Raw genomic sequence first — 22,187 nt, 5'->3', positions numbered from 1 at the left:
AGGGAAGGAAAACATTCTAGCAGACATATTAAGCAGAACTACCACAGATGCCCACGAATGGATGCTGCATCCGGACATCTTCAAAGCCATCACAAGAGAATGGGGATTACCACAAATAGACTTGTTTGCATCCCCACTCAATCACCAGCTAAAGAAATTCTGCACAAGGACGTACCACCCACTTGCTTGGAAGGTGGACTCCTATCTTTCAGTTGGAAAACCTGATAGCATATGCATTCCCACCACTTCCTTTGATGCACAAGGTGCTTCTGAAGATCAAAGAGGAACATCCGAGGATCATTCTGATAGCTCCAGACTGGCCAAGACAACATTGGTATCCATTGCTGAGGAGCATGTCCCGGGAACAAATATGGACACTGCCCCTGATCCCATTACTGTTAACACAGAACAACTTCAACATCCTGCATCCAAACCTGAAAACTCTGCAGCTAACTGCCTGGAACATTACATGACAACAATTAACCCAAATTTATCCCAAAGGGTTAAGGACATAATCCTGGAGGCTCAAGACCTTCAACAAGAAAGAATTATGCAGCAAAATGGAAAAGATATCTCACTTGGAGTACTGCAAAGGGGCAAGAAGTGACACTGGTGAACATAGCCAACATCCTGGAGTACTTGGCAGAGCTCTTCCATACAGGCCTGTCCTACTCTTCCATCAAGATACATGCCTCAGCTATTTCAGCAGAATACAGCTTGGATCCTCCTGTCTTCTTGCATCCTCTGCTCAGACAGTTTCTGAGAGGAATTAAAAATGTGAAACCTCCCCGGAAACCTCCATTACCAGCATGGGACTTGAACTTTGTGCTAAAAAATTGACACTTCCCCCTTTCGAACCAGCAGCAACAGCAGAATTACAATACTTATCCTGGAAGACTGCATTCCTGCTGGCAATAACTTCAGCAAGAAGGGTCTCTGAACTACAGGCATTAATGGCAGTGCAACCCTTCCTGATCTTCCATCAAGATAGAGTGTCCATGAGAACAAATCCTACATTTATGCCTAAGGTGGTATCCAGAGTCTCTTTAAATCAGGCTATCCACCTTCCTACATTCTTCCCCAACCCACAGAACATGGGAGAAAGGCTACTACATACCTTGGATGTGCATAGACAATTACGCTACTACCTGGACAGGACAAAAACCAATAGAAAAACTGACCAGCTTCTGGTAGCATATGCAACAGGGAAGGAAGGAAAACCAATTTCAAAACAGACAATCTCCAAATGGATAGGAAATTGCATTAGATTTTGTTACTGCTATCATGGAAAGAAAACTCCAGAGAACATCAGGCCTCACTCCACAAGGGCTACAGCCACTACCACAGCTTTCTTACGAGGAGTGGCTACCAAGGACATTATAGAGGCTGCTACTTGGACCTCCGTGCATACATTTGCCAAGCATTATAACTTACCTTTATACTCTAGATCCCGAGCTGGTTTTGCCACTGCTGTGTTGCAAGGGATCCTAACTACACCATAATCTCTACTCATTCCTCCTCCCCTAGTTTAGCTATGGTATTCTACCCATTTGTGAAGACTGCAGATGCATCCTTGAAGGACATAGTACAGTTTTGTACCTACCATAAATGTAGATGTCCGATAGGAATGCATCTGCAGTCAGGATTACCCTCCCTCCTTCCCCTCTGAGGTACTCCTGCCAACCTTCAGCTAGCTTGGGGGGGATCTATTATGGTGTATTTGTTTGTATATATGTACATACATGCTTATTTTGTGTGTTTGCTCTCTACTATTTGGAAACTTTGGCATTTATCCAAATTTAGCCATCCAAGAGGGCACCTGGCATCTGGGGCAAGAAACACTGAGGAAAATGGCGCCGGCTGATGCCTTTATACCCGAAGAACTGCCGCAATGACGTCGGGTGAAGTGCGACACCAGCCGAAGCCAGACCCAGACTTTGGAATCCGGCCGACCGAAGGGCTGCCTGACGACAGGACAACCCATTTGTGAAGACTGCAGATGCATTCCTATCGGACATCTACATTTATGGTAAGTACAAAACTGTACTTTCTTAAATAGCATCTATCCAGATTAGTCATATGAACCTATATCTGCCCAGTATATTTCGCCAGCTCTTTTTTTTATTCTTATAATGTGTAAAAGAGCTGAGGTAGTGAAGGCGGTCTGTTGCATTCCCCACCTTTTACATTTTTTTATAACCAATTAACCAGTGAGGACAGGATCTTGATGAAGCAGGAGGCAAGTTGGACATGCAGCTATGAATATCTGACTAAAGAGCTCCATCTTGTGGATAGAAGATAGTGCTGCACCATGATTGCACGAGTGTCTGGAGTTGTAGACATAATTTAACTTTCTGCTGGAAAGTTCCTAGCAGTAGGAGGTCCCATTTGAATGCACTGCTTGTTGCCTCATAATTAAAGGGATTCAGCGTCAAGCCCAAGGCTTGCCTTTTAGTGTAGACCAGGCCATTCTTCGTAGGGGTGCCTATGGCTTACCTGGAGGAGGCATCAGAAATTGTGATGACAACTCAAAAGCCCTCTCTCTACTCATGATATTTACTGATAAAATTATTTTTCCACCTGGGTTCAATAAAGTGTTGTTGACAGTTTCTCTGCTTCTTTGTGGAATTTTTTTGTGTATTACAATTGTCTGTCTGACCTGTTTTGAGTTACTTTGTCATGAGAGTACATTCCTTGCCTTTATTATCTCTTTGTGACTTTGTAAAAGGTTAATCTTTGGTTCATAAAATCTATCCAGGCATTTCCTGAGAGGTGACCTATCACCTTATACCCCATGTGAAATATTCCACTCCCTTAGTGGGGTCTGTATTCATAGCCGGTCTTGGGCATAGGCCAACTAGGTGGTCGCCTAGGGCGCCACTCTAGTAGGGGCGCTTTTCCAGTATTTATTTGGTCTAGGTAGACCACGATGGGGGCACCTGATAGTGTGGTGGGGGCACCGTGGAGCCCTTTTGCCTAGGGCACCAGTTGACCTAAATCCACTCTTGCCTGTATTTTGAGTAAAAGACTTTCAACTTTTAAGCCCATCTTCTTAGTGGCTCTCATGTTTGTATGCTGCATGCTTTTCCTTAGGTAGGCTGCTTTCTTTCAGGTGAGGTTTGGAATTCTTGACAGTTGGGTGTAAATCTTCCATGGAATCCAGGTCTTTTCATGGTAGTAGTTTGTCAATTTTATCTTTTTTTTTTTTCTTCTAGCAGCTCAGAAAAATGTTGAGTTACTGCTTCATTCAAAAATACCTTTGTTTTTACTGCTTGATAGTTAACTCTCCAGATGAAGGTCCTGTTTTGCGTTTGATAGAAAGAGGAAGCCAAACAAGTTTATCAGGATGGATGAAACTTTTTACCCTCAGAGATTTGATACCCTGTTCCTGATGTCAGGAAGGGACATTTTACAAAGTGAGATTTTCCATTATTCCATGGATGAGAAATCATCTTTGTTAGGTGTTTGCACCTTGGTCACTAGCTAACCTTTGCGAGAACCAGACAATGAAATTCCTTGGGTAAATTTTTGCTTCAGAAGTAGTCGGCACTTCAGTCAGTACAAGGCACTGTAGTTTGGATCTACACATAGAAGCAGAGCTTCCTTTGTCAGGGTTGTCTCCTTGTCTCCTGTAGACATTCTGTTGAGGCGCCTTTGCATCTCTGAGTTGGGGTCATCCCTGGCCTTTTTTAAAAACTTCTTAAGGATATTTTTCTTTTAGATAGAGCTACTTCAGAAGTCCTTCCAAAGCAGGGTAGATGTCCTTCTATTTATATGCTGCTGTATCCATAACATCTGGGAGTTTGCCTCTGGTGAACTCTCGTATGTCCGGCCATTATACAAAAGTTAAATGCTACCACTACGGTGCGCTCAATGTCCCATATCTCTCTTTTGGACGTCTGTCGTAAATGGACGTCTGGTATAAAGCCGATGTCAGTATGCACCTTTTTAGCACTATTCTGCCGCCTGTGTGACTGCCAGCGCCGGTCATCGCTCTTTCTGAAGAAGTGATTTCGCTCCATCCGACTTCAGGTAAGTATTATTTGCTAGCTACTTCTTTGGGTGCATATCAGGTAGGAAGGGCAAGTGTAGGTGTGGAGGGCAAATTCCACATAAGGACTCGCATGAGCTGTACCTGTTTTGCTTAGGCCAAGAACACGACTATACCACTTGTAGTATTTGTCAGTCCTTTGTTGCCAAAACCCTTAGAAGCCACTTAGCAGCATTGAAAACTCTACCTAGAGAATCAGAGGCTTGAACGGTCAGCTTATTGTATGAATCTGATGTCTGGTTCATCGGATGAGCCTCCAGTCAAGAAGGTAAAAAAGTTTAGGCCTGAACTGACTGCTGCGCCCTCCACTCCAGCCATACCTCTCAAGGCCGGTGAATGCCCGGATTCCAAGCCGGAGTCCTCAGATTTTCTTTTGGTGGATAGCCAGGAGGAAGCCGGTAACACACCCAAGGTCACATCTTGGAGGAATTTGCAGGCGTACGATTGTTGTGTGAGAAGATATAGCCTCTGATGTTGTGGAGTGCCATCCATCACATCATACCCTTCATCGTATCGCCGATTATTTGCCATCGGAGTCGCATAAAAAGAGAAAACAAAAGACTAAGCATATTTCTCATCCTCCATCTACCCCTTCCGTCAAACAGCCTCCAGATTGGCAGGCATTCATCCAAAGTCTTCTAAACGCCTTTCTGGTCTTACATCAGGCCCTGACTCAGGCCCAGACCCCTTCATTCTCTACCCCTAAGGGACCTGCTCCCAACATCTACTCTGGAGAAGATGATTCATCTGATGATGAATCCCTCAGTTATTCTTGTCAAATTGCTTCTCCTCTGGGATATGCCTCCCCAGAGGAGGAATCCAACAGCACAGATTCCCCAGGAGAGGACTTCACCTTTGAGACCATTGCACAAATGCAAAATTTCTTCAAGTGAGACAGCAGTCAGGACACTGAGAACCAAAAGAGATATTACGAACTACCCTGTTGGAGTCTTAGCCCCTCTGGTGTACCCCACCATGCAACCTGCTTTCCTGGCTACTTTCCTGGCTGCTTCAAAAAAATCTTGATTTGCAGCCCCCTGCACCCAAATGCCCAGGTAGATTTTACAAGTTCCCTGATGAAGCCAATTTCCTGTACAAAGCCCCGTCCACAGACCCTTCAGTTATTACTGTGGCTGCTGATAAAACTTGTAAATTACTTCCCTTCACCTCTGCTGCTCTCAGGTAAAGAGAGCAGACTGTTTGAGCGTTTGGGGAAAAAGTATACACCTCTGCCACCTTAGAAGTAAGTGCCATCAACTACCAGACCCACATGGCCAAATGCTTTTTGGCTCTGATGGCAGATGTGGTCAAACAATTGGGGGAGCTCCCTGACTAAGTCCAAAATATCCACTGTTTTGAATTCCTGCACCCAAGTGACCAAACATTCCATTTAAGTGCAGTTACAACACCATAGAAGCTTCATCCAGGGCTGCTGCCTTTGGATCTGTCATCAGGAGATGCTCTTGGCTTAGATTGCAGCCTCTCCATGATGACATCAAATCTAAACTCCAGGACGCTCCTCTAGACAATAAAGACTTGTTTGGTACAGGTGCTTCTGACCTCTTCAAGGCCCTCTAAACTAAAGGCAAGGAACAGGAACTACAGGAACAGAGACTTATTTTTGTCTCCCCAGTCCCATGTTTAAACAAATTACCCTCCCAAAACCTCCTTTGTGAGAACATCAGCTAGGAAAGTGCCAGCTAAGACCAGAAAGGACCACAGGAAACAGCCCCCTTCTAGGTCCCCACTCCTTCAGCTAAACAGTCCTTACTGGGAACGCCTGGTAGCCTGTGACTACCAGGCTCTTCACCCAGACACCCCTCTTTCCGTGCGTCTCTCCCTGTCCCTCCCTGCTTGGAAGCAGGTTACCCTGGACTCTTGAGTCCTATCAGTCATAAAGTAGGGGTACTTCATGACTTGGGAGGCCAGACCTACTCCCAAAGGCATTCCTCAGCCCCCCGAAACCAACTACCCCCCCCCCCCAGTGCTGCAGGAATTTCTCGCTCAGGAAACAATTCAGGAAGTCCCTTCGCTTGCAATAGACAAAGGGGTTTATTCAAGAATTTTCCTGGTTCCCTCCTTTTGGATGCTTTCTCTACCTACTCTTCTGTCCCGATCCTTCCACGGGCCTTCTTTTTATCTTTGGATATAAAGGATGCCTACTTACACATCCTAGTCCATCCACTCTTTAGAAAATTTCTTCGTTTCTCAGTGGATTTTGCACATTTTCAGTTCTGTACTTTACCATTTGGTCTGTCTACGGACCCAAGAGTATTTACAAAATGTCTGGCTCCAGTCATGGCCTTTGCCAGGACAAAGGGAATACAACTTTTCCCCTACCTCGACAACATCTTCATTCAGGCTACATCAAGTACCATGGCTTTACAGCACCTGGACTTCACCATCTCCCTCTTAACAGATCTGGGCTTTACTATAAACCTCAAAAAAGTCAGCCCTTATTCCCTGAGAGGATCAAGTGTCCCTGGGATATCTGATCCTGACAAGGGAGTTGATGGCTTGCCTTCCCCAGAAAAAACTGTGATACGCACGTCTTACTTCAGGGAACTTCTTCCTGTCAAAGCCATCTCAGCCAGAGAATTCCTCAGAACCCTAGGATTCATGGCTTCGACCATCCCCATGGTACCTCGGACAAGGCTTCACATGTGGAAATTCCAGTGGTACTTGCAAACAATCTGGAAGCAACACCTACATCCGCTAGAGTTCATGATCCCCATGCTTCCATGCCTGGGCAGGGAACTTAAGTGGTAGATAACCCAGATTCAGTCAAATCCTGGTCTGCCCTTACAACCAATGCCCTCCAACCAGGATCTCTCTCTAGATGCCTCAGACACAGGGTGGGGTGCAACCTGAGGAGAATGGAGAGTGAGGAACACCTGGATCCTCACTCAACAGAAAGACCACATCAGTATCAACGAAATGAGAGCCTTCATATTGACCTTGATGATCTTCGAGGATCAGCTTCTACCAGGCACTCTGAGGTGGAACACAGACAGTACCATGGTGCTGTGGTACATCAATAAATGGGGGGGGGGGGGCAAGGTCCTACGTCCTGTGCAGGCTAGGACTGCAGGCTTGGGAAATCGCCCTGGAAAAACAGAATCTCTTCCAAGTGGTGTATATCCCTTCTGCAGATAATGGGATGGCAGACTCATTAAGCAGGACCATGACCATGTCACATGAGAAGATGCTGAACAGTGATGCTTTTCTGCACTTTGTCCATCAATGGGGTATTCCAGATGTGGATCTCTTTGCCTCCCCCATGAACAGGTAGCTCCCAACCTTTCTGTTCTAGGGCACCGCTTCCAGAAGCATGAAAGGTGGATGCCCTCTCAATCCCAGGTAAGGGGATGTACACTTATGCATTCCCCCCTTCCCTCTCATACAAGGAGTCCTACTGACAATTCAGAAGGAACAGCCTCAGATTTTGCTGATGACTCCCTTTTGGCCAAGGCAGCATTGGTTCCCCCATTACTACATCTAGCCAAGACCAGCCATCACAAGTTACCCCAATAAATGGACCTGCTCACACAGGAGAAGGGAACACACTTACCCCCCAACTGTCCACACTGAATCTTACACTGTGGGTGATAGGGCACTGATTCCCTTCAGACACCTATACACAGAGGACATGCTCACTTGTATAAGTGGAAGAGATTTTTTTATATGGTGTCAGAAAAACAACTTGCAGCCACTGATGGCAGAGCCCTCAGTGGTCTTGTCTTAACTTGTGTGACCTAATGAAGTCTGGACTATCCTACTCCATTAAAACCCATTTATCTGCCATCTCAGCATACCTGCCCCTGGTACCACCTTTGGCTTCAAGGTTAGAAGCCAAACTATTTTTGAAAGGGCGACTACATTTCAGGCCCCCAAGGAAGCCCATTCCTCCTCCTTATGATCTAAATTTTGTTCTAGAAAAATCTACCACCCTTTGAACCAGCCAAAGACTGCTCCCTCCAACACTGCACTTGGAAAACTATACTCTTGGTAGCCATCACTTCAGCCAGAATGGTTTCGGAACTCAAGACCATTAAGGTCTCCCCCCTTTCACTGTCTTCCATAATGGTAAAGTATGTTTACGTACTAACCCAACCTTCATGCCTAAAGTTGTCAATGAGCTGTCCTTAAACCAGGCTATCAACCTGCCAACCTTTTTTCCCCTCTGCCCAAAACCCGGCAGAGAGGATACTTCACTCCTTAGATGTACACAGACAGCTCAAATATTATTTGGCCAAGACCAAACCCATCTGCAAGTCTGACAGGCTCTTCATCTCATACCACCCAATAGCCCTGGGACACCCTGTTTCCAAGCAAACGATATCCTGTTAGATGTCTAAAACCATTTCCTTCTGTTACACAACCCATGGTAGGTTGCTCTCCTCAGGGGCATTCTTTAAAGGTTTGGACACAGCTGCTATTCTCAAAGCAGCTACATGGTCCTCTGTACACACATTCAGTAAGCACTACAAATTGGACATTGTCTCTAGAGCCAGAGCAGGATTTGCTAGACCCATTCTTCATGGGTTTGTGGAAAGTGCTTCTGGTCCTCCACCCTTTTCTTAGGACAGGAGCTGTTGCACTCTCCCTGATGTTATGGATACAGCAACATAGGAATAGAAGGACATAGTATTGTTGTGTAAGAACTTACCATAACTTTAGATGTCCTTCTCTTGTATATACTGCTGCATAGCTTCTCACCCAGCCTTCCCCCTCACATTTGTTTGACTCCTGGAGTGTACCCACTCTCTAGCCGCTGATTGCGGTGGCGTTCATTTCTGAAGAAGGTGCATGCTGATGTCCACTTTATACCAAATGTCTGTTTACAACCAACATCCAAAAGAGAGAAGCAGGACATCGCATGCAACCTAGCGGTTGCAATTAACTTTTGTATGATTGCCGGACGTACGAGAGTTCACCAGAGGTAAACTCCCTGATGTCATGGATACAGCAGGATATAGAAGAGAAGGACATCTAAGGTTATGTCAAGTTCTGACACAACAATACTTTCTTGAGTACATGTCGTAATTAGGTGGTATAAGATTTCTGAATGGGAGTCCCTGTGTAACCCTGACTCATCCACCTAGTGAGCTTGGCTTTATCATCTTAATTTTATGCCATATAGTGCATTAGAAAGTAATGGACATATAGAGAAGATTTGTGCTTTAATGCAGCTTTACTTTATTTTAGAAAGCTCTCTTGTTTGAATTATTTACTTGACTGTTGTGGAAAGCATGCTCTGTAACTCATGCACAATGTGTACTGTAGACCATAGCAGGCATGTCTTCCACAAACATAGGTACTGATATTTGTATATTTGGTGCAGAGAAACAGAAATCGGAAATCCCAGTTTGGGGTGGGGGTGGGGACTCACTAAAGAAGTCTGTCTGCAAGATATATAGACATAAAACATTTTCTCTTAGGCAGTACTGCTTATTGAAAGGATTGTTATCTTTCAAGGTTGTGTTGACAAAAACAATGGCACTTAAATAGATGGCTTATGGATGTTCCCAAGACTTTAAGTAAGGACTTTTTATGGAATGTTGAGTTAATCCATTGTGTGTCTGCGTGTTATTGGGCAGCCATTTCATTTAGTCTGTGTTAACCAGGAGCTACTCATGAGACACAGATGCCTGTTTTTCAGAGATGTATGGGAGCTTTTTTTCTGGCGTAATGCTGTCAAGGTTACTAAAGTATAAGTATCTCTGTAACTCTACTGTTTGGAACTCGTTTTTCCTAAGCTTACATAACAGCAGTTTTCTTTACATTGTATGACATTAATATTGTTAGTGTTTTCTATTACCATCCATTTGTTTCCTTCAATGTTCTTTCTAGAGGGATTGCTTCACCATTATTTTGTTTTTCCCTTCACTTCCAAGGGACTCTACCTAGTGGCTCCACTATTTGCACTCATTTAGCCATTCTTTCCTCTGGGGCAGGAATTTGGCATCCCAATGCTAGCCAGCCTGAGAAGCCATATTGGCCTATGTATTCTCTTGGCAGTGAGAGTCCGGTCTTAGGGTGTGGGTCACTTGCTGATCCCTTGGAATGGCTCTCTCCCTGGCTGCCTGAGGACTCTCTGGCTACCTGGTCAGGAAAGGAGGCATTGGTGCTCCTTCAGGCATCTCCTTTTCTCCTGCTGAGCAGAACTGTCCCTGCCCGATACAGTGTGAACCAGCACATACACTACAGACAAGTGATGCACCCTCCCACTACTAAGGGTCTCCATTGCCTGTGGATGTAGCCACCTCCCCCTCCCTGAAAATGAGTGAGCTGGTGTTGGATGCTCAGACTCATCCTCCTCTGCCTGGTCCCTCAGATGCCTGTGCCACTAACTGATCACTGATCTTCAGAGCTGTAATCGGTGCTTTATCCCTCTGTGCCACAAAGCTGTGGCTGCTTTACTGTTTTGTTTAGTCAGTGTGATCTGTTGGCTAGTTTTAGTCTCAGCATAATAACTATTTATTTGGTGGGTGGATGAAAGTAGGAGCCCCTCTCTTGGAATTGAGAGAAAAACAAAAGGCATTGTAAACCATCATCAGGCGGTATTGTGCTTGTTTAACATGAAGTCATTACCACCAGCCCACATAGTGCCCTGTCTTTCCTTGTTTAACATGAAATCCGTGTCAGCCCCATCAGTCTGGTAGTTACTTGTCTGCCACAAGTTTACTGCTGAAGCTATGTGTATGTATTTTTTTAAGCATGGGGAGCGCCTTTTGGAGCATTGGATAACTTCAGGGATGTCATATAGCTGTTATTTTAGCTTAATGTTGTCTCTGTTTTTTGTAGGTCATCACAAAATCAGAAATGATTGAATATTATGATGTCAGTGGTTGCTATGTTCTTCGCCCCTGGGCCTTTGCTATTTGGGAAGCCATTAAAGATTTTTTTGATGCAGAGATTAAGAAGCTTGGTGTACAAAACTGCTATTTCCCCATGTTTGTGTCACAAGCGGCACTGGAAAAGGAGAAGTCGCACATTGCAGATTTTGCACCTGAAGTAAGTAAGATAATGTTCTGATCCCGTGAAGACTGAGAATGTTCGTGCAAGGACTACTGAATTATTTTTCCTTCATAATGGGTGAATCAAAACAAGTGCAGAGTTGCAATCTGTCACTTTGACCTTAATAGTATGAAATATGAGGAAATGTTTATTGAATTAGTGTATCTTGTACATATAGAATTTTGGAGTATTCGGTATTTAATGGCTTCAAGGACTCTGTGTATCATGAATACCCAGGAAAGTAGTGTTTGGTGCATCTGGTAGCATTCTTTGTCTACTTGATGAAAGTGATGTGTGCTGAATTGGCTTTATGCATGGACTGCACACATTTTACGTTTGCTTGACAAATTACAGCTTGTACAGTCTGCCCTTTGTGTGTTTAGCTTTCTGCTTTTCCTCCATCTCTAGTGCAACTTCCACAGTTCATTTAATGCTATGTCATATAGACAGTTACATAAATCAGAAGTTCTTTGAGTTCTGATTGTGGAAAAGGTAAAATATTGCTAAGTCGGCAGGATATAGAGGAATATGAAATGAAATCTAGTCTGAAGAGGGGGTTACTGGAAAGAATATAATGTTGTTGAGATACTGATTGAACCCTTTTGACTGAAATTGCAAATCTTCTTAGAGATGGGCTGCATCTGTAAATGACACAAAGATATTTAACAACATTTATAAGGAAGAAGTCAGGAAGGTGAAAAGGTACAGTTTTTTCTAGGTGCATTCCCTTTCAGGCTGCTTATCATTAAGCCTTCCACTATCTGGCTCGAGCCCATTTCTTCCCTAGTGGTGGGCCAGATCTACTAGGGTGAGAGCTGTCTGGAAGGGCCATTGTTAAGGCAGACACTGGGGAGTTTGTGTTCTTGCTGTCATCAGCCATGAGAGCTTTTGTGAAGGCCCTCAGTCTCCCTCTGGATGGGGAGAAGGGTTATGCACATTACCTCAGGGAATTACGGTGCCTTCCCTGAGGCATTTTCCCAGAAAGTTGTTAATGAAGTTTGTCACCTGAAAGCCCCCACACACACACACACACACACACACACACACACACATGACCAGTGTAATACTGAACCTCCTCCAGGGGTTTGTGGCTATGCACATCCTACTTTATCCCATCTTCCTCCACCCCCACCCCAAGGATGAGCATACCCATCCTCTCCTAACAATGCTGTGAAGCTCTTGAACTGCAAACTGTAGTATCTCTCTGCACCTTTGATACTGACAGCAGAATGAAAAGTAGTTGGCATCGCTGACGTAATTGTAAGAAAACAGCCTAAGATGCAAAAGCCTATATGTAGTGCACATTCTTGAGTGGAGAAGTAATGGGAGCCCCAAACATGTAGAGAACAATCTGGTAGTTATAACTAAATGAACTAAAGGTAGCCATGTAATTTGAGAAAGTGATGAAGGCTGGATGGGATATACTTAGTAAGAGGCATTACAAATAGCAAATCTTTGCGCAGAGAGCTTTTAAGGCCTATGGAATAATATGCAGCTTTGCTGTCCCATTCACGAAAAGTAAATGGTTTTGGTGAAAGTTCAGGATGCTTGTCAAAATGGTGCATGTTAAGTACCAGCATTTCTTCAAAGGAAAAGATTAAAACATCTGAATATGTATGTACTCAAGTAAAAGCATGAGTGGGTTGGGGAGTGTGAAAATCTTTACAGTCCCATGTGGGGAAAGCAAGAGTCTCAGAGGGCACCTTGTTTAAGAAGGGGAAAAATGTGTAAGACATGACCGAGAGCAAGAGGACACCATTTGAAAATAAGATAGTGGAAAGCAGAGGGAAATGCCAGACGTTATGGGGTAGATGCAAGGAATTTGATGATTATGATAGTGTAAAATCAAAACTGTTGAAAAAAAATTCAAGAGTATGTGTGGTAGAAGGGCAGTTCATACACTGGACAGTAGAAATTAAGTTGTGCAAGGAGTGAGCTGCGCTTGGCCTTGTAGGTGGGAGTTGTGTTCAGACTGTTTTAGGTTCTTTATTTTAACTATTAGAATTTGTTTTTGTGTTCCTTTTTAAAATGCTTTTCCCCCCTTAGGTTGCCTGGGTTACAAGATCTGGCAAGACTGAACTAGCAGAACCCATTGCTGTCCGTCCAACTAGTGAAACAGGTATAACTTCTTTTTCTTATGAGTACAAGATTTTTGTTTTTCATTTTCATGCCTGCTGCAGGAAGGTTAAATGTAGGACGTGTAGCCGGCATTGTCACCCTCTTCTTTTTTTGTAGTTTCTGGAGTACTGTTAAGTTGAATGATGCAGTAGAAGGGTACATATGACTTTACTTTTTTTTTAACTAAGTAAAGTACACTAAGCACAAGTGCTCATTTCCAGTGTTGTCACAGGAGCAGTTGCTTAGTTAAGTGATTATCTCTAATGTGCATTGTACAAATGGCAACTGAGGGAATCAAACCCTGGATTACTGGATGAAACTCTAGCATTCATAGCCTTTAGCTTTTGTGCTGTAATGTCAGGCATAGTCAGTGCTGTGTTAATCAACAGAACCTTTTAGTTTCATGGGTAAGTACTAGGCATTCAGTCTGCAGGCCATTACAAGCCTAGCCAATAACCCATATTCAAAAGTTCCCTCCAGCCACTAAGAGTGCAATACAAGATAAGACTGAGAGAGAACTTGGAGCTGTCCATCCAGTTGTTTAAGTTTATTTTGAAAGTTGCAAGAGTGCTTCTATACTTGACATTGTAATGCGATTCTGTCATACCAACATGTCTTATTTATCTGTTGATGAATGTTTAGATGTCATGACTGAAATCACTGTTGCAGTAGCAGTGTTCTTAACACATGGGTTTTTGTCCATTGACGTCCAGCTGGGGTACCAAAGCTTTACCTTCCTGAGGGCATAGGTCCACATGATGTCAGCTCATATGCATCGGGGTATACAGGCAGATGTATGCATGAAATGTTCTTTGTGTTTCACTGTTGCAGTCATCACCTGTGGGGGTTATCTTTGCTGTGGTAGCTCATGCCAGCCTGAATACCATGGTCAGTGTTTTTCTGTGTTGGCTGCTGTCGCATGCTGCCTGACATCAGGTCGTCAGTGCTATAAAGGAGAGCAGCCAACACCATTACATCAGTCTTTCTTGCCATGGAGCCTGTAGCAGAAGCAGTTCACAAGTGTGCCAGTCGTTCGCTACCAGCGTTTTGATTTACAGCTGAAAACATCTAAAGCTAAGTATCCCGTTGGGGATACTTTCTTTTTCTTGCACTAACTGATGTCTGAAAAAGTTAACAGTTGTCTCGCCTGTGGAAAGCAAATACCACACTGTGACTTCCACTTATACTGCGTCACTTGTTTAGGCCCAGATCACAATGTCCCCCGTTGCCAGTTCTGTGCCCTCTTTAATGCGAGAACCATTCTTCATAGAGCTCGTATTGTAGCCAGGGATTTTCGTCTTCTGTCTTCGCATTCCGAAATGGCGTCAGTCAGCCAACCTTCCGTAGACTTCCCGAAGAAACATAAGGATAAAGATAGAGACAGACCACACAAGGCTAAGGCTTCTGACGATGCTACTGCTAAGCAGGTCTGTCAGATGTTCATCGTGCATACAGCTGCAGTCATAACAGATTGGTTATCCTGCCGTCAGGCGGGTCCTTGGTCGGCCGAATTCCAAAGTCTAGGTCCGGCGTCGGTTGTCGTCGCCTCCTCCCTGACGTCATTGCGGCAGGGGTATAAAAGAACCAGCCGACACCATTTTCTTCAGTCTTTGTTGCCGCGCGGTGCCCGAAGCAGAATCAGTTCGCAAGTGCCGGTTGGCCAGCTCCTGAGATTATGAATATTTTTCAACCGAAGTCTTCTTGAAAGCTAAGTACCCCGTTGGGGAAACTTTTCTTGCCTCAGACTGATGTCAGACAAAGTTAATAATTGCATTTCCTGTGGGAAGCAAATACCGCATAAGGATTTCCATTCCTTCTGCATTCCTTGCTTAGGCCCAGACCGTGACGTCTCGGCCTGTCGTTTTTGTGCTAGATTCAACAAACGCACTATTAAGCTTCGGGCGGAGTTCGCCCAACACTTTTTTGGTAGAAAATTTAATTACAGTATGTCGTCGGATACCCCGACTCCAGTTTTGAGTAAAAGACGCAAAGATAAGGACCGACATACGAGGTCCGCGACCTCTACCGACACCACGCTAAAGCCGGCTACAGGTGCTCCGGTTCTCAGCGAGGCGCCTACGCAGCCCCTGAGTACCGATGACACTTCTTTAGCGGTGTCTTCTGTGCCCGAGGTCGCAGGCTCCTCGGCCCCCACCCCGACTACAGATACCGACGCCACTCTTGGCGGGGAAACTCAGAGTTTAGACAGGCCTGCCACCTCTCAAGGTGTTTTCAGGCCGCCGCCTTCTTTTTCCATTAAGGCTTTCACAAAATCTAAAACAGCCATGAAAACTAAAAAACAAGCTCCACAGAGCCCCTCTCAAGGCCCCATGCCTAAAAAACAGATGCTCAAAATGGCTGAGGATTTGATTACTCTTATCAGGGGTTCTCAACCCCCCTCGGACAAAAGGCCCAGATTGGAGGAAGACTACCCTTCCTCGGACCAGGCCTCCATTACTTCAGAACATTCTGAAGACCAGGAATATTCTTACTCCCCTTTTGAAGATTCTGATGCGGAGGAGTCCATTCCCTCTGTCTTCCCCCCTGAGGACTATTCTTTTGGGGGAACCTTGCATACCTTGAGGGAACACTTCCACTGGGAAGGCCAAGATTACTCAGACTCCAAGAAAAGGCTCAGGGATTTTCTCTTGCTCCCTCAGCACAGGCCTCTGGCTATCCCTCCTGTCTTAGACCTACTAGATGATGTGTATTCAGAGGCCAGCCTTAACCCAGATTCTTTACCACCAGCTCCAGTTAAGCCTGACTGGTATTACCGGGTTCCTGATTCACACCAATTCCTTTACAAAAAGCCATGCTGCTGACCCAGAAACTATTTCACAGGGTCCCAAGGGAATTAAGGCCTCTACTGCCAAAAATCCATTACCTTCAGAGAGAGACTCCAGAGCTTTAGAAAGGTGGGGGGGGGGGAAGGTATACACCTCGGCCACTTTAACCATGAGGGCATTAAACTGTCAGTTCCATATGTTAAAGTATCAACAGTTTTTGTTATCTCAGGTGAAAAGCAAAATGTCACAACCTGAACAACCAGACTTGAAGGAGTTGCAGGATTTGTTGCATAGTGCAGAGCAAGTGGGTAAACATACCTTGCAATGTGGTTTTGATGCTTTAGAGGCCTCATGTAGAGCTGCTGTTACAAGGTCTGTCATACGTAGACATGCTTGGCTCAAAGAGCAAACCTTACCAGATCATGTCAAAGCTAAATTACTAGATGCACCTCTTCAAAAAGATGTATTGTTTGGTGTTAAAGCTGAGGAGGTATCAAAGAAAATGGAGGAAAAGGCAAGATCAATGCAAACAGTGAAAGATTTCCTACAGGTACAACCTCCACGTTTCAGTAGAAACTGGCCTTCAAAAAATTGGTCCTTTCCAGCCTCGGACAGACCTCAAAGAGGTAGATACAGGCACCCGAGGGGTAGAGGGCAATCTCAAGGATCGTTTAGAGCCAGACAATGGCAAGCACCTACACCAAGAGGTGGAGAGGATAGATCACAGACATTCAGAAAGCAGACACAATGACTTTCCCCTTTGCATGCCAAGCAAAGCTCTAATGGCAGTACCTTTAGGCGGAAAACTGGCATTATTTTCGAAAAATTGGCATATTGTCACAAAAGACAAATGGATCCTGGACATTATAGACAGAGGCTACAGATTTCACTTTTACACCCTTCCAAAAATGCGAGGCATGCCAAACCTGCCACAAAATCAAAGGGCAGAGGCACAAAAACAAATTTCAGCTCTCATGGACATGAAAGCTATTCAAGAGGTACCTGCACAAGAACAGGGTCAAGGTTTTTATTCCAGACTATTCCTGGTACCAAGGAAGGACAAAGATTGGAGACCTATTTTGGACCTATCCATCCTAAACACATATTTACTCGTACCAAAATTCAAGATGCTCACATTACAGCAGCTTCTTCCCATGCTAGGCAAGGAGTCTTGTCTGGTAACATTGGACCTCAAGGAGGCATACCTGCATGTCTCTATCAGACAAGATTGCAGAAGATACCTCAGATTTCTTGCAGGTTCAACCCATTATCAATTCTCTGCATTGCCCTTTGGCTTATCTAATGCGCCCAGAGTGTTCACGAAATGCCTGGCATCAGTAATTGCCTTCTGCAGACTTCAAGGGATACAAATATACCCATATTTGGACGACTGCCTGATCCAAGCGGACAGCAAGCACATACTTCTGAAACACCTGGCATTTGTAATAATGTTGTTGAACTTTATGGGATACACAGTCAACAAAAAGAAATCAAAACTAATACCCTCGCAAGCAATAATTTTCCTGGCAGCTTGAATACAAACACCCAGATGGCCTACCTCACGCCAGAGAAACAAGGGCAACTATCTCAATACTTCAGAAAAATGGCAACCTTCACCAGGCTGACTGCAAGGAAAATCCTGCAGGCTCTGGGATTCATGGCATCTTGCATCCTGCAAATCCCAAGTGCAAAGCTGCATATGAGGAAACTTCAATGGTACCTAAAAAACTTATGGTCTCAACACAGCCACAGTTTGGAAACAGTTATACCACTCATTCCATATCTCCAAAAGGAATTTCTGTGGTGGGCTCAAGCATGTCAAAGAAACATAGGTCTCCCATTCTGCATGCCTCAAGCAGATCAAATCATCACAACAGATGCCTCGGACTACGCCTGAGGGACGCACATGACAGATCAGTGCATTCAGGGCAAATGGTCCCAAAAAGAAAAACACCTACACATCAATCAAAAGGAAATGCTAGCAGTAAAAAATGCTATTATGGCCTTCAAAGACCTACTGCATCCAGGCCAGCTATTAAGAACAGACAACACCACAGTGATGTGGTACATAAACAAACAGGGAGGAACCCATTCATATCCCCTGTGCAGGCTAGCCATGTCTCTTTGGAACACGGCTCTGGAATTATGAATCCATCTTCAAGCACAATTCCTGCCAGGCAGGGAAAACACGCTGGCAGACAACCTAAGCAGAAATATGACAGATCCACATGAATGGAAGTTGCATCCTCAAATTTTTGCAAAGATAATTCAAGCATGGGAAAGGCCAGACATAGATCTCTTTGCTACCCACAGAAATTACCAATTGAAAAAATTCTGCTCAAGGACCTATCATCCACAGGCCTGGAAAGTGGACGCACTGTCTTTCAGTTGGACAACATTGACAGTTTATGCCTTTCCACCTCTTCCTCTGCTGCCCAAAGTTCTATTAAAAGCCAGAGCAGACAGACCAAAATGATTCTCATTGCTCCAGACTGGCCAAGACAACACTGGTACCCACTCCTGAAGAGTCTGACGCATTCCCCACCATGGATCCTGCCTCTAATGCCTCTTCTGTTGACCCAGCACAACTTCAAAATTCTTCACAGTCAGCTGAAAACACTCAATCTAGCAGCATGGAAGATTCCTTGATTTCCCAACAGACCCTCCTTTCCAAGGAGGTGCAGGATGTCATTTTAGAGGCCAGAAGACCTTCTACTAGAAAAGCCTACTCCGCCAATTGGAAACTGTTTTGTGCCTGGAATCAGAAAAAGGGACAGAATCCTGGAATACTGAATTTACCTCAAATATTACAGTACCTAGCTGAGATGCTAAACAGTGGGCTTTCATTCTCCTCCATCAAAATCCATGCTTCAGCCATTTCTGCACAATACAACACTGATCCTCCTTTATTCTCTCATCTGCTCTTAAGACAGTTCCTCAGAGGGGCTAAAAATATAAAACCCCCAAGGAAGCAACCAGTACCTGCTTGGGACCTCAATTTCATTTTAGAAAAACTGACCCTGCCTCCATTTGAGCCAGCTGCTTCAACAGAACTGCAATATTTGTCATGGAAAACAGCCTTCCTTCTGGCTATCGCCTCAGCACGCAGGGTTTTGGAACTACAAGCCCTCATGTCTGTGCAACCTTTCATCATTTTCCATCAGGACAGAGTTTCCTTACGAACCAACCCTTCCTTTATGCCAAAGGTGGTATCCAGTGTAGCCTTGAATCAGGCTATCCACTTAACTACTTTTTATCCTAATCCACAAAACAAAGGGGAGAGACTACTACATTTCTTGGACATTCACAGACAGCTTCGTTATTATTTGGACAGGACAAAGCCATTCAGAAAATCAGAGCAACTCTTTGTGTCCTATGCTACAGTTGCTCAAGGAAAGGCTATTTCCAAACAGACAATCTCAAAATGGATAGCCCCCTGTATACGCTTTTGTTATTCATTTCATGGTAAGACTGTACCTACAAGCATCAGATCTCACTCCACAAGGGCCACAGCTACCTCTGCAGCTTTCCTCAGGGGGGTTCCTACCAAGGATATTTTAAAAGCAGCCACTTGGAGTTCTGTGCATACTTTCTCCAAACACTATCACCTACCACTTTACTCTAAATCTAGAGCGGGCTTTGCCACAGCAGTCTTGCAGGGCATCCTTGCTCCTCCTAGTTCCACTTAGTGCCTGCCACCCCTTTTTAGCTTTGGGATTCTACCCATCTGTTATGACTGCAGCTGTATGCACGATGAACATAGTACAGTTTTGTACCTACCATAAATGTAGATGTTCGAGTGCTAATACAGCTGCAGTCCAGGTTTCCCTCCCTCCTTCCCCTCTTGGGACAGGTCTAATGACAAACACCTCCTCATACAACCTGATTGGGGTATTCTTTTATGGTGTATTTGCTTGCAGCTACTGTTTTTTGATTATGTTAGATTGCATTATTACATAAATTTATGTTTTGCCTTCCTTCTGGGGGCACCTGACATCTGGGGCAAGAAAAACTGAAGAAAATGGCATCGGCTGGTTCTTTTATACCCCTGCCGCACTGACGTCAGGGAGGAGGTGACGACAACCGACGCCGGACCTAGACTTTGGAATCCGGCCGACCGAGGACCCGCCTGACGGCAGAATAACCCATCTGTTATGACTGCAGCTGTATTAGCACTCGAACATCTACATTTATGGTAGGTACAAAACTGTACTTTCTCCTGAATTCAGTGAGGCACTTTCACAGCCCCTGATGCCCGATTTGATACCTTCGCAGGTCTCTACTGAGACCCTTTCGGAGTCTGTTATGCCGCAGAAATCTTCTTCATCTTCTAAGCCTTTGGTTGTCTCTGCCTCGGTTGGATCCAGAGCAGTGATGCAGGCACCGGCTTCCAAGGAGGCCTTTTACACTACCAATACCAGACAAAAAAATGACATCTTTTCCTACTACCGTTCCTCTCAGACTGATGAATTCACTTAAGCCTAGAGGCAAGGCCATTCCCAGGAAAACTACCTCTAGCCACCAAGTTACTCTTGCTCGTCCTCCCCAAACACTTAAAATAGCAGAGGATCTTCTCTCCCTTATCAGGGGTAGTCAGGCCACAACTTCTAAAAGGAAAAGGGACCTTTCTCTTGATGTACTCACAGAACAGGATTCTGAGGAATCTGATTATTCAGAGTTTGAAGAGGAAAAACAACCTCTGACTGCTTATGAGGATTCAGATGCATAGGAATCCATTCCCTCTGCCTCCACACCAGAAGATCTTTCCTTTGGGGAAACCCTTCACAGCCCCGGGGAACATTTCCTCTGGGAATCCCAGGACTTCCCTCAGTCTAAGAAAAAATTAAGAGAGTTTCTAGACCTGCCCCAGCACAGACCCTTGGCCATTCCTCCTGTCTTAGAAGTGGTTGATAATGTCTTCCAGGAATCCAGTTTAACTCCTGATGCCCTCCCACCTGCTCCCAGAAAACCTGACAGGTATTGCAGAGTACTAGATTCTCACAAATACCTGTACAGAAGTCCTGCTGCAGACCCGGAGGTCATTACACAGGGACCAGAAGGAGCTAAGGCTAGTTCTACAAAGAATCCTACTCCTTCTGACAAGGATTCCAGAGCTCTGGACAGATGGAGTAAAAAAGTATACACCTCTGCAACCTTGGCTATTAGAGTTCTCAACTGTCAGTTCCACATGTTAAAATATCAACAATGCACTTTGGAACTGTTAAAACAAAAAATTTTTACCTTTCCTGACTGTGCCAATTCTTATTGCACTCTACTTGTCAAGTGGCTAAACACTCATTACACTGCGGATGACACCCTAGAAGCCTCTAGCAGGGCAGCAGTGTCAGGATCTGTCATTAGGAGACATGCATGGTTGAAGGAACAACCTCTCCCTGATGTCCGATCTAAATTACTTGATGCACCCTTGGATAAGGACTGCTTGTTTGGAGAAAAAGCAAAAGAGGTGCTTAAAAAGATGGAAGACAAAGCAAAATCTATGCAAACATTAAAAGATTTCCTTCAGGTACAATCTCCTAAGTTCAGCAGGAATTTTCCCTGAATACACTGTTTTTTTCCTGCACCTAGCAGACAGGAGTAAGGTAAGCCTGGCAGAGACAGACCACCCAGACTCCCACCCCAGGGACAACAGAGAACCAAATAGTGGACCACTCCAAAGGCAGGGAGTTCTAAGCCATCCCTCTATGGCAAAAATTCTCAATGACTCCCTCTCCCCCCCTGCCCTCTTTTCGCTCACCAAAAACTAGGAGGAGGGCTCTCCCTCTGCAAAGAAAATTGTCTCTCTGTAGCAAAGGACCAATGGGTCTTAAAGATCATTTTTCTGGGATACAAATTCTCCTTCAACGAACTCCCAATTCTAAGAGGGTACCCAGACTTGCCTCCAAATCAGTGGGCAGAGGCATTGAAACAAGTCCAAACTCTCAAATCTCAAGGGGCAGTAGAACCTGTCCCCTCAGATTGAACAGGCAAAGGCTTTTACTCCAGACTATTCCCGGTTCCCAGAAAAGAGGGCACTTGGCTCCTCATCCTGTATCTATCCATTCTAAACACCTTCCTGGTGGTCCCCAAATTCAAAATGCTAACCTTACAGCAGCTGCTGCCTATGCTGACAAAAATGCCTGGTTAGTAACCTTAAGGGAATCCTGCAGGAAATTCCTTCTCTTCAGAGCAGAGTCACAACACTTTCAGTTCTT

At 44.7% G+C, this 22,187-nt stretch overlaps 1 protein-coding gene across 13 annotated transcripts in view; it reads left to right on the top strand.

Annotated features, from left to right (window-relative positions):
• Positions 1 to 22,187, top strand: part of EPRS1 (glutamyl-prolyl-tRNA synthetase 1) — a 1,752,234-nt gene that overhangs the window by 1,267,377 nt on the left and 462,670 nt on the right. For all 13 annotated transcript variants that reach the window (XM_044061601.1, XM_044061548.1, XM_044061611.1 and 10 more), the window contains 2 exons: positions 10,859 to 11,068; positions 13,118 to 13,190. In XM_044061601.1, the coding sequence (XP_043917536.1) occupies positions 10,859 to 11,068; positions 13,118 to 13,190 (283 nt within the window). The remainder of the gene's footprint in view (positions 1 to 10,858; positions 11,069 to 13,117; positions 13,191 to 22,187) is intronic.

The sequence above is a fragment of the Protopterus annectens genome, chromosome 1.part0 (assembly GCF_019279795.1).
Source record: "Protopterus annectens isolate FY-2018-M chromosome 1.part0, PAN1.0, whole genome shotgun sequence".
Lineage (NCBI taxonomy): Eukaryota > Metazoa > Chordata > Ceratodontiformes > Protopteridae > Protopterus > Protopterus annectens.
The sequence above is the reverse complement of the archived record's forward strand: the minus strand, read 5'-3'. Positions and strand labels throughout refer to the sequence as shown.